At 40.1% G+C, this 12,273-nt stretch overlaps 1 protein-coding gene across 1 annotated transcript; it reads left to right on the forward strand.

Moving 5' to 3' along the window:
- Positions 1-2,885: 2,885 nt before the first annotated feature.
- E2F5 (E2F transcription factor 5, p130-binding) lies at positions 2,886-11,463 on the forward strand (the record flags this gene model as incomplete). The annotated part of the gene is made up of 8 exons (XM_010078355.1): positions 2,886-2,995; positions 3,660-3,821; positions 5,061-5,104; positions 6,507-6,571; positions 7,780-8,047; positions 8,712-8,912; positions 9,312-9,356; positions 10,732-11,463. Coding segments are annotated over 8 exons (1,005 nt in total), but the record flags the coding sequence as incomplete, so codon positions are not given.
- Between the last annotated feature and the right edge of the window lie 810 nt (positions 11,464-12,273).

The following is a 12,273-nucleotide window of genomic DNA, read 5'->3' on the forward strand; positions in this document are numbered from 1 at the left end:
AGAATGCACCCAAACTCTCAATTATCCATTTTCTGGTTGGTTTTTGGTTTTGTTTTTTATTTCTGGGCAGGGTTTTGTGTGTGTGTGTGCGTGCATGCCTGCAACTGAAACTGTGCTGACAGCATGTCTCCTGTGTTCCAGATGTTGCACAAGGTGGATGCACACACACAGAACCAAAACACTGTGTGTAGATATTTTGCTTCCATGTAGTGGAAGATGTTTCACTTCTGTGTAGTGCTTGTCTTAGATACATACTTACTCCAAAGTATGAGGAGATACTAGAAGGAATAAGTAGAGTGCAGCAGCTTTACATTAAAAATATTTTATGAAGGAACTCCAAATGCAAATGATTCAGAGGAAGGAATGTGGAAGCTGTGTCCACCCATGTTAGCTGGACCATTGTAGTAGATGTCCCTTTCTTCTCCTGCTTGGATCTGCTTCAACCAGGCTGAGAAGTGATAAGTTTTAAAAGTGTTTTTGACAACAGGAGATTTCTTCAAAAGTCTCAGGAGGCTCTTTTATTTAAGTCAGTAGTGAGTCCTTTGCATGGAGGATCTGGGTGCCACCAGAACTTCATTTGTGAGCCATGTGCCTGCCAGAAGGTGTTACATTGGTAACTGCTAGAGTGTTGGGGAGGAACTTTTCAGTTGTTTTTTTAAATATCTGTGAAACACCCCATAAAATTTTGAGAAGATAATTAGATTTTAAGACCAGCACCAGAAAGCTACTTAACATCTGGATTAGACTTTGCAGACTGGCCCCAGTTTGATTTCATTGTTGGAATTCTTGTTGTAAGTAGTTGGACTGTGTAGCTGTGATTGAATTATATACAGTGCTAGTCAAGCCAAATATGTATGTGACTTCATCCTTCATTTTCTTAGTCCCTAACCTGAATGCTCTGAAGCATTTGAAGTTGGGCACTCGAAATTAATGACTTCTTTTTTTAGTCTTGAACTTTGGTTTGAAAATACATTAAGATTAGTAAAGCATTTATATATTGTACAGATGGGCATTTTGGAAAATCTCAGGAGGTAATGAAATTTGTCTCCAGAGAAGTTTCTTCATCATTCAAGCCGTGAGTGCTGGACTAAGTTCTAGGTCCATGTGTTGAGCAGAAAATAATTAATCAGAATAGCATCTGATTAAGTGTGTCCTGTCCATTCCTTGCACTGAATAATGTAAAGAGCGTGTAGAAATTGTGCCTCTGAAGACTGTGAGATATACAGAGTGTTGACTAAACTTTGTGCGGGTGGCATCAGTTTTGTAGCTTCCTAGATTTTGAAGGCTTCTCTTGCAATTGTTGTAAGCAGTGTGTGTGTATGCAACAAAAATAGCAGACTAAGATAGCAGGCGGATACCTGCTGATAAAAATAATGGAAAACCCATTTTTCTTGGAGAGAACTGAAGTGTGTGCTTTATATGTATTTGTATGTATTTTGTTTTGTTAGATAGGAAGAGATTTTAACAGACTGGTACAGAAGACCATACAAAAGATAAATGTTGATAACATTATCAGCAGAAACACTGTTTAGTAGGTACATCACTGTCAAGGAGAAAGAGCAGTGTTTGTGCTTCATGGCTATAAGAGTATTTTTTTTAATCTCCATTCTTCTTTCATTTTTTCCTTTAGTTTTACTTTACTAGTAAAACGTTCACCAGTATTACTAGGACTACTAAATCCTAGTAATTAACCTTCTAATAGGAAAATATAATTTATTTGGAAGATTAATGAGTTTGTTTATGCTTCAGAAAAACTTTACTAAAAGCATAAATTTAATAGATTGTTAGACAAAATGAAATAAATTATTATGTGCCTGTGGTGGAAATTAGTTGGCTTTACGTATTGGTTCACCTTTGGGATGCAGAAGTCTTTGCCAGCTATCCTGATCTTTATTTTTCTTCTTTTTTTCTCTTAATCTGTTTAATACATACAATCCTGTGTAATCATTGTATCTGACGGTCCTGAGTAGTTACAGAGTCAGACTCTGCTTTACTTTGTCTCCTGTTGGCTAGTATTCTTTGAACTTGAGCCACGTTACCACATCAAAAAGATGAGGGTGTAGAAGGCACGACTAGCTCAAGTTTGCGTATTTTATCTTAAGTCTTTGCATCAGGTACATAAAAGTCACCACGGAGAGATCTGCGGCACGAAGCAGACTGTTTCCCCTGCCTGACACTCTGCTTTGCGTTGGGTGACAAGCGGTGACAGCACACAGACACGTGGACCAGCTGGCTGTCACGTAAAAGTGATCGTGTGACAGCGGCAGGCGTCCCTGTGAGTGGCTGTGAAGCAGTGCTCGGTGTGACGGATTGAGCAAGCCTCGGTATGATGTGAGGTGGACTCGTGCAGTGACACGTTAGAGGAGGATGCTGGCGTGCAGTATGCATCTCTCCTTCAGCCCCTTGGTGAAATTACAGCCCTGCCACTGCGTGTCCTCTCCCAGTTTAATCCAGAAGGCTACAATACCTGGAGGGTCAGCAGAAGGGATGATAATTAACACGTTGTCGGCTTCAGAGGCTTGCTCCGCTGCAGGGCGTTGCTCTCTGCCTTCCCTACTTCTTCCTACATTCCGAAAAGAGTATAGCAGGCTCATTCGTGCAGTTGAATAGCACATGCTTCAAATCCTGAACACAGGCTTTGCAGCACCCGTGAGCTCTCCTCTCTGATGAGGGCTGGCCTGCAACCAGGTGACTCCTCTTGGTGTGCTTTGTAGCACTACATGCTGATGCTGAACTTTTGAATTCCTGGTTGAGCGTCTGGCTCTTGAAGAGCTGAACCTTCTCCCTTAGAATGACATTAGTTGGCATTTTTCCAAGGGAATGGCTTAACTGTCTTTTGCCCTCAGTGTGTGAGTTGCTGATACCCGGCGTTCTTCTCTTGCCAGGCTGCTGATACCCTTGCTGTGAGGCAGAAGAGAAGGATCTATGATATCACCAACGTTTTGGAGGGGATTGATCTCATTGAGAAGAAGTCAAAGAACAGCATTCAGTGGAAGTAAGCTGTGTCAATTCTGCAAATTTTCATGTGCTCAAAAGAAAAAATTGCTTCTTTCCATTTCTCTTGACTAGATATGACACTGTAAAATTAATGCTATGCTCATCAAAGAGCAGTATGACATTTTAGAATTACAGTAACGTTGCAGATAAACTTTGTCTTCCCTTTAACTTGTGTCTTTGATACATAAAATCAAGTTTAAAGCATACAGGAGGGAAACTTTCAGAAAACTTGTACTGCTACTTTATAACTAGCACTTGTAGTTGAAAAATCTACTCCAGATGCATCTGGGAAGGGAATTGTTACACACTGTCTCCACCTATCTGCCCTCCTGTAGTCCGTGCCTATTTTCTCTTGGGTCGCTGAAGGTGAAAGCGCAAGCTAAGAGTTAGAGAGGAAGGAGAAAGGGCTTGCAAACCAGCTCCAGTGCAGAAAAAACTACATTGCAAAAAAAAATAGGTAAAGGGGAATTTTAAATTTGATTTGAAGTTAGGAATTTTCATTTTTCTGTTAAAACGCTGCTGGGAGGGTAAACACTAATTTCCTTCCTATTAGCTATTCGTAGATTTTTGAAATGTTGAAACTAGTCTTAAGAAATTATTTTTGCGTGTTTGCTTCAGATTTTCACTTCTTGTGTTTTCGTGAACCCTTATGCATTTTTAAGAGGTGTAGGTGCTGGCTGCAATACAAAAGAAGTCGTAGACAGGCTGAGGTATCTGGAAGCTGAAATTGAAGATCTAGAGCTAAAAGAAAAAGAGTTGGATCAGCAGAAACTGTGGCTTCAGCAAAGTATCAAGAATGTCATGGATGATTCTACAAACCACCAATATCCTTTTAAATTAATTGTGTGCATCTTAGAGCTAGAATTAAAGCAACAGTTAAAGTGTAAAACATTATGTAGTCCATTTTATCCAGAAGCAAGGAAAGGCTAATATTTTTTTCTGGTTTTGGTTCAAAAAGAAAGAAAATATAAATCTTATTTACATGACTTTTTAACCTCTTTGACTGTATGGTTGGTAACCTGAAAATAATTTAGCATATATGTATAGGTATTGATAGATATATGGCAGTAATTTTTAAGGCCATGGTATAATCCTGGTGTCTTATTTTAAATTAATCGTATTGCTGTCTGGCACTTGCATTTGTACTTCCTTAGCAGTGCTTTACCTGAATCTTTTTGGTGTTGCTTCCTTCTCTTTAAATGTTTAAGCTATCACACAAAAATAAATTGAGTTGGCGAAGTCCTGAAGCTTGTTGGGTTTGGAACTGGAAAAATGTGTGTGTGTAAATACCCCATGAGCAGAGAGTTCCTGCTACATTTCTTGTAACCATGTGTTTAGCTGTCTTGCAAGACTGAGCAAAATAGACACCTGAGATCTGGAGCAGAAGAGTGCTGTTCTTGTCTATAGTACCAATTATAAGTGCTTAAAAATTACTTGCAGTTGCTCCCCAGATACTGTTGATGTAAAATGGATTTTGTAGAAAGGAGATTGAAAGGAGTTAGATGTTAGGAGAAACTTTCCTTTGGGAGAGGTAGCACTGGAGTTGACCCCCCACTGAGGCAGTGGAATATCCATCACTGGGTTTTCCAGAAGAAGGGAGATAGATGTCTCTCTGGAATGTCTTAACAGTTAATCCTACCTTGAGGCAGGGGAACGGGATGGCAGATGAACTCTCAAGTTCCCTCTGGCAGTATTTTTTTGTGATTATGAGAAGTCCTGATACATACTTGAATTCTGTAGTGTCAAGTTTGTGAGGTAAATGGTGTTCTTCAAAACAAGATTTTACATGTTCTCGTTTTTTTAGAAAAATCTCTTCTCACTCAAGCTATGCAACTTTTTCCTTTTTGTATTTTCTTCACAGATACAGATTTTCTTTTCCTTAAAGACAGAACTCTGCTATTTTTAACTAGCCGTTTTGAAAGACAAAAATCATGCCTTGATTACACCTCTGAGTAACAGCAATAATTTTATAGTTTAGGCTGAGTTTGGACAAACTTATTTTAAAGGGCAACAAATACCAGTTTCATGTTGCTTTAAGAAAAATGTTCCTTGACATAAATTACATTTTCATATGTCACGCATGAAGATATCTGCAACTGCTTCAATGGTAAGTTGCTGCTAGGGTGAATTTCTTAAAGTGAGGGATTTCCTGATTTTCCTCTTGAAAACTAACTTGCAAACTAACCTGCTTTTTCCTGTGAGTATTTTGAATTTAGAAGTATGAGTAGTGATCAGTAGTAAGTAGATGTCTCTCATAATGTTACCAGCAAGTTCTGGCATTTTCTGGTTGTAGTCACAAGTGGTATGGAATGGAAACAGCTCAGATGGTTTTGGAGTACTGGTTTTGGATGTCTCTTGTCTGTATTTATACTTTTCAGCAGCTTGCCTCAGGCTGTTAGTGGAACCAGGGACAGGGCATGTTGGTCCAACCCACCAGAAAGACCAGACAGGTCCAAATTTCCTAAAATTTTCTGGTAGCAGCTGCAGCCAGAGGGAACTCCTGATGATGCTATACAAATGGAGCCAGCTGAAGTTCAGTGATGGGGCATTGCTTTTGATTTAAAAGGATTCCTTTTGTCCAGGAGGTCTGAAGAAAGTGCCAAGAATTGCTGGCAGAAGTTACTTTCCTTGACATCCTCTCCTGATCCTGGTGCACCCAAGAGAAGATAGTTGTTCAACCTCCAGCTAGGCTCAGAACCATCCCTTCTTTGCCACAAGGAAGGTTGGGTTTGGTTTTGAATAAAAATGCAAGATGAGGCAACTGCTGCAGAGTTTAACAAAAACAAGCTGTTACTAAAAAAGAGTTAGTCATTATAACATGTGGAGGCACCTAGTATGCCAGTTACATAGTGCTTCATAGAAGTATCTCTTAGGAGGCAGAGAAAGAAATATATTCTTCCCAGTTATGGACAAAGAGGAAATGATATGCAGGTGGGTACATGACGTGCAGCGTAAGGCAGATTGTGCCGGTGCTGTTGATGTAATCATGATTTCCTGACTTTAACCAAAACATTCTCACAGCTTCTGGAGCATGTACAACAGAGATGTAACAGCTGGCTATTAAACTCACCTACACACACTAAAATGTATTGGTTAGACCTTTTCTTCCTTCTGTTAGATCTCTCTGTACTGCCACCATTCTTCAAAGCCATAAAGTGAGCTGGACCAGAGAGCTGTTTTATCTGAAAAAGAAACTAGCTAAATATTTTCACTTCATGTTCTGTACATAACTAGGAGATCTGGGGTTTGTTTCCTGCAACAGGTAAAGGAAGTGGTAAATCTTGTATTGCTGTGACAAAAGGTTCTTGCAATGTGGTCTAAGTGTTGGAATTCTGTGATTTATGTTATAGGATACACTTGGATCTTACAAGGACCATGCAAGTCCCACTACAAGTTTATTTATGCTAGAATTATGCAGTATTTTAAGTGTCTCATTTGAGTGGATACCATGCGAGACTAAAGAAAAATATGCACACTTAACACTTTCTTTAAAATTGCTGTTTAACCAGGAGACACACTTCTAGCAATTCGAGCACCTTGTGGTACACAGTTGGAAGTACCTATACCCGAAATGGTACGTACTGGTTTCTTGTTTACCTAAGTGTTCTAGAGGGACAATGGAAAGGAAGAGCTCCATTAGAGTGGAGGATTTACCTCTATCTGTGTACAAGATGGTTTCAGTTGAGAAGGGAGAGGCCGGGTGGGAAAAAATGGTTTTTGTACATCTAGATAGGCTAATGGTAACTCTGTCTTCTATTAAAAGCAAGATATAGTAGTGGGTTTCTTTGACCTCTCCTCTCTTGCTTTTAAATGTTACAGCTTTCCAAATTAGGCATAATTGTTGTTAATTCCCTTGAGAATTTATTAGCAGTGACTTTTGTATGTCAAATTTCTCTGTTGTATTGTTAAAACAGATCTCTTATGAAAAAGCCTTTCAGATCTAGTTGTAGGTTCAGTTTAGATTTAGTTTATGTTTAGTCTTATGGTACTAGGCTGGATAGAGAAAGAGACTGCAGTCTTGCTTTAGCTGAAAGGCTTAAATGGGCAAGATTAAAGTAGGAGGCCAAATTACTTAACCTCTGTCCATCTTTAATACTTCTTTTTGTTGCAGTGCTCTGTTTTAAAAAGGGTTTACACAGTTGGGAGAGAGCATTGTATGAAGCATGATAGCTAGTATGCTTGTAGAAGGCTGAAATTCACCTGAGAAGTTTCACAAGCTATTTTTAGTGAGGTTAAGCACGGTCTAATATCACAACAGCATCCAAAGCTAGAACAATTACGCTGATCAGTGGTACTATCTTTGACCATCTCTGCTGAAATCAGTTTAGGCAATGGTAGGGTTCTCTGTGGGACCAAAGTTAGCAGCTGTGATGTTCAGGGGGTGGGATTTTGGCTTGCTGTCAAGGGCTAAAACAGCTGATCTTAGTTGTCATCACCAAGTTCAAAATGGACGTTTTTGCCTTGGTTCCCCTTCCCCAAGGCTTCTTTCTTTCCCACTTACAGGTTTGTAATCCAATTTGGTTTTTTTAATTAGATCACGTGTATTAAATATTTTTTTTCCTGAGTATGATCTGATAAGTTTGTGCCAATTATCAGCTCTTCCTAGTGATCTAACTGGAAGATGCCTGTGTTTATCTTTGGGGAAGTAAAAAGTGCAGCAGTTGGAAAATTCTTTTCTAACATCTTCATTCCTTTCTGAAAGAAATAACTCTATGCAGTTACATTTTGTAAAGTTCCAAGTTTTCAAGGAACGGTAACTTTTATAATATACTACCTTTACAGGGCCAGAATGGACAGAAGAAATACCAAATCAATCTTAAAAGCAGTTCAGGACCTATCCATGTGCTGCTTATAAATAAAGAGTCAAGCTCCTCCAAGCCCATGGTGTTTCCAGTTCCGCCACCTGATGACCTTGCACAGCCCCCATTTCAACCTGCAGCTCCAGAGACTCCCCTTAAAGCTGCTACAGCTCCTCAAAATCCACCAGAACAACATGATCTGAACCAAGGACAAGAGCTACCGCAGACATCGGTTGCGGACACACCATCAGGTGGGTCCAGGATTTTTCCTACCTCAGATGGGTGGGGGAGGAAGGGAGATGGTTAGAAAAGGTGGTAGATAAAGGAAGGATCAAGAATTTGCGTAGCGTAGCAGCTGTCTGTTAAGAAACTGCCCCAAGGGCTTACTAACAGCTCTCGCAAGATCACACAGAAACCACTTCTCTTCTGTCTGGTGAAACAGATTCTTCCCTTGTAGTTTATCATCTTACACCGAACAGGTTTTGGATGTGACCCTGTTAATTATTCTGAGGTGCTTCTCTAGAGTGCAGTATGGAACGAAATTGCCAGCCTCTGAAGGATTTGAACATGTAGCTTTTAATGAGACAGATAATGCAGGCATCATTTCTAGCCTTTGTGCCACAAGTCACTTACCTTCTTCCACATAGCCACACTGAGAGACTGCCTGAATATCAGGTATTTTCTTCATAATAATAGTAGGGTAATATGAAGACTTAAGAAAATGCTGTCAGTGTTACAGACTGCATTTCTGAGGGGTCTTGATTACATTAGGCGTGTGACTTTGGAACAGGGAGACTTCTCTCATCTCATCCCAGACACTGGCCATGTTCTCCTCACAAGACAAAGCTGGGTGCACACAGTTTGCGTTCCCTTGTACCATAACAGGCTTTATAACGTGCCTTTCTGTCTTTGAAGACGGCAGTGTGCAGCAGAACAGTACAACCCCAGCAGCTCCTTACTCCAGCCTTTCAGAACCGGTGTTGTACCCCAGCCTTTCAGGAGATGTCGCCCAAGCTACAGCTAGCTCAAATGACTACCAGGGCTTGCTGCCCCTGGACGTTAACTGTATTCTCAAGCCAAACTCATTCGACATAGCAAAGATGGAGGAGCCTACAGGTAGGAAGAAGCAGTTCCTGTTTAACTGTTATTAGCTTCCTTGAGCCCTTCTTTGTGACCAAGCTACTGATGAGTTATGCAGAGGGAAAGATGACCACTTTTCCCCCAGAGGAAATGACAGGCCTGTGTTCAGCTCCTAATGAAGCCAGAGCCAGCTCTGAGTAGCAAACTAATTTTGAGCAAAAGACCCTTCTCTGTTGCCAAATAAGCTTCATATTATACATGGCTCTAGGGTTACAAGGGATCAGTGGGAGAAATGTATCAGGAAAAACTGAGGGATACAAAGATGAATATATTTTATGTATATGGCAGGTGAGCCATGCTGCACTTTGCAATTCAGTGTTTTAACACAGAGAATATACATTGATTTCCATAAACACATGCTCCTGTCTTTCACAGGAAATATCAGTGGGGATATTATTGATGAACTCATGTCGTCTGACGGTAAGTATTTAGCACCTTTACTCTTCTAATAATCACAAGTAGCAGCATGGTTTTTGTGTGAACAGCACTCTTGGTAGGTGCCTGTTAAATCTGATGCCAAGAGTCAGTATGAAACTACTTCTTCCCCTGTACCGCCTCCTCTATCTTTGTCATTCTTGTCTTTGCTCCCCTTTCCATTCCCTGCCACAGTTTTGTTTAACAATCAAAATATGAAAGCCTTAATCCAGCAAGCACTTACATGCATGAGTAACCCCCCCAGTCCTTAACTCAGGAACAAAGAAAGAGCAGGCTGATGACTAGAATGCTGCCTTAAAAAAAAATATAAGAAAACCCAAACAAACCAAAAAACAACAAAAACCGTAGTTTAATTCTGTTCTGCCTCAGGCTTCCTGCAGGAGCTTTGAGTCAACATTTCAGAACATATTTACATGCCTGCCTGCAGACTGATACATGGCCAGCTGTGGTCCACTAACAGAACAATGTCACCCGTTTCTGCTTGTGCACCTCAGTGGCCATATGAATGCAGAACTGAACCACAGCTAGTAAGTTCACATGCTCCTTAAGGAGCACTGTCTCACTGAGGTGCCAGGCAGAGGTGAACTCGGCTGGCATTGTTCCTCTTGCCCTGTGCTCAGTAAACAGCCTGTGCCAATATCTGCCCTTCAAGCAGACAACCTCAGAGCTTATCCAGAAAGAAGCCATGTGATTTTAAGATCTACAGGGCAAGATGGGATTACGTGAATATGCCAGTATGTGCCTAAAATGGAAATAGTTTCCCCTTTTAGAGCAGGTACAGCATGCCCAGTTCATCTGCAGTAGGTTAGTGTTCCTGAGATGCAGCATGAGGGCTGAAGCTGCTTCTCTCATGTTTCCTCCCCAAAGGCAGCTTGAAGTCCATGCTTGAAATGCAGTGCTCAGAGAAACTGCTAGCCTCCATTTTTGATTTGTAAAATAGGGATAATGGTAACTTCCTTACTTAAAATGATAAATAGTTGAAGGCTGATATATGCAATACTGTAACAAGATGAAGGAATGTAAATATAAATTATGGCTTTCTGATGAAAGTTTCAAAAGCTGCTCAGGAGCTCCTTTCTGCAGAAGGAGAAATTAATTGTGGATTCCACAGCTATCACTCCATTCCAGCAAATTCACTTTAAAATACTAAGCAAAAACTGTAGACACGTCACTTACTGCCTTAGTTTGAATGCAACACAGGTATTCACAGTATGTATCCTAGCATGCTTGTCAGATTATCAAGACTATTTTAATTATTAAGACTAACTCCGATAGTGGTGATGACAAACATAGTGAATTATGAGACAGGGCTGATATTCCAAAAGTGGTTAATTTAAACTAAACTATTCCTGCTTTACAGTTTTTCCTCTCTTACGACTCTCTCCTACTCCCGGAGATGACTACAACTTTAACCTGGATGATAATGAAGGAGTCTGTGATCTCTTTGATGTGCAGATACTAAATTATTAGATACTGTGTCAACCAGACTACTTATCTACCTCTAACTATAACATTCTAGACTTCTTCATAACCTAAGTATTTGAATAATGAATGTATAACTTCTTAGTTCACTGACTCTGGGAGTATATTTACTTTTGCTTCCTTTAACTACTTCACAAAACAAATTCAACAACCAGAAAAAAGGGCTTCTATCAAAAATTCTGGCATGTTTTTTCACCCGAGTGTCCTCTATGTAATCCAATTATTTGGAGTTTAATAAGTAAAGTGAAAATGCTTTGCAGCCTTTTGATCATTTAAAAAAAAAATGACTAGGCGTTTTCTGACAGTTAACAGCATTTTCTTTGAAGCTTTACTGCCAAGAAGCTTTCTATATTTTTTTTTAAACTTTCAATCAATTTTGAAGCTTTCACTGCCAAGCTGAAAAGTGAAGGATATCAACTTGAGTTATGCTAAATTGTTTCAGTGAACCAATTTTGTGAAGTGCCTTCTGTTTTAGCACTTTAAGTTTCTCACACTGACTTCTGACATTCCACTTTCCTAGACAATAGGAAAGGTCTGTTTGTAGTTTGTATTAAAGTGTGCCAATACTTGTATATTAACAAGATTTTTTTAATAAAATTGTGCAAACAAAGCCATGAGTATTTGTGATCTTCATTTCTTGCAATCTCTTTATTGTCCATTATGCATTACAACTGAGATAACAGGCTTGTGGCAGCATCAACATTTGCTGGTTCCTCTTCCAGATTTGTGGAAACCTGAAACAAAACAAGTTTCAGTTTAAAGTAGAAAGCAACTTCTTTTTACTACCCATTTTCTATAAGATATTGGTTTGTCTTTATTTAATTTAGCCGCATCCAACCCAGTCTTGAACACCTGCAGGGATGGGGCATCCACAACTTTAATGGCTAAATGGAAACAGGCTCAGCTTTTAGTTCAGAAATGCTCTTGACAACACTTCTGCAACTCTGGAGAAAATACTATTACAGCCTGAATGATGACATTCAGCATTATATCCTGTACAGCCCTCCTAGTACAGGAGCAGTGGTACAGGCTGAATTCCTGACTGCATGCAATAACAAACCAGCAGGGACAGGGCCGCTGGCACCAACTGCCTCAAACCCTTGCTTGGCCTCATCCTGTGCTGGCAGCACTGTCACCTACATTTCATTTTCCCCTCAGCCTCTCCTTAAGGTATTTGACACTCACATTGTTGCTTGCAGCCATAGAGAAACTTGATCACCCCAGGCACAGTAAATAACACTCAAGTCAGCTTCTTCCAAGTCCTTCTACTTCCCCCAACAGCCAGGATGGATTCATCTGTACTTTGTCCCAGCCCACTGCTTTCTCCCTCTCCCAAACCATGCCCAATACATCAGGAAGAGTCAGCGTAAAGAGCTTATACGGCGGAGCTTGTCTGCAATTAAATTCTGTGAATTATTTC

This window comes from Pterocles gutturalis, unplaced genomic scaffold (genome assembly GCF_000699245.1).
Source record: "Pterocles gutturalis isolate BGI_N339 unplaced genomic scaffold, ASM69924v1 scaffold48948, whole genome shotgun sequence".
NCBI lineage: Eukaryota > Metazoa > Chordata > Aves > Pterocliformes > Pteroclidae > Pterocles > Pterocles gutturalis.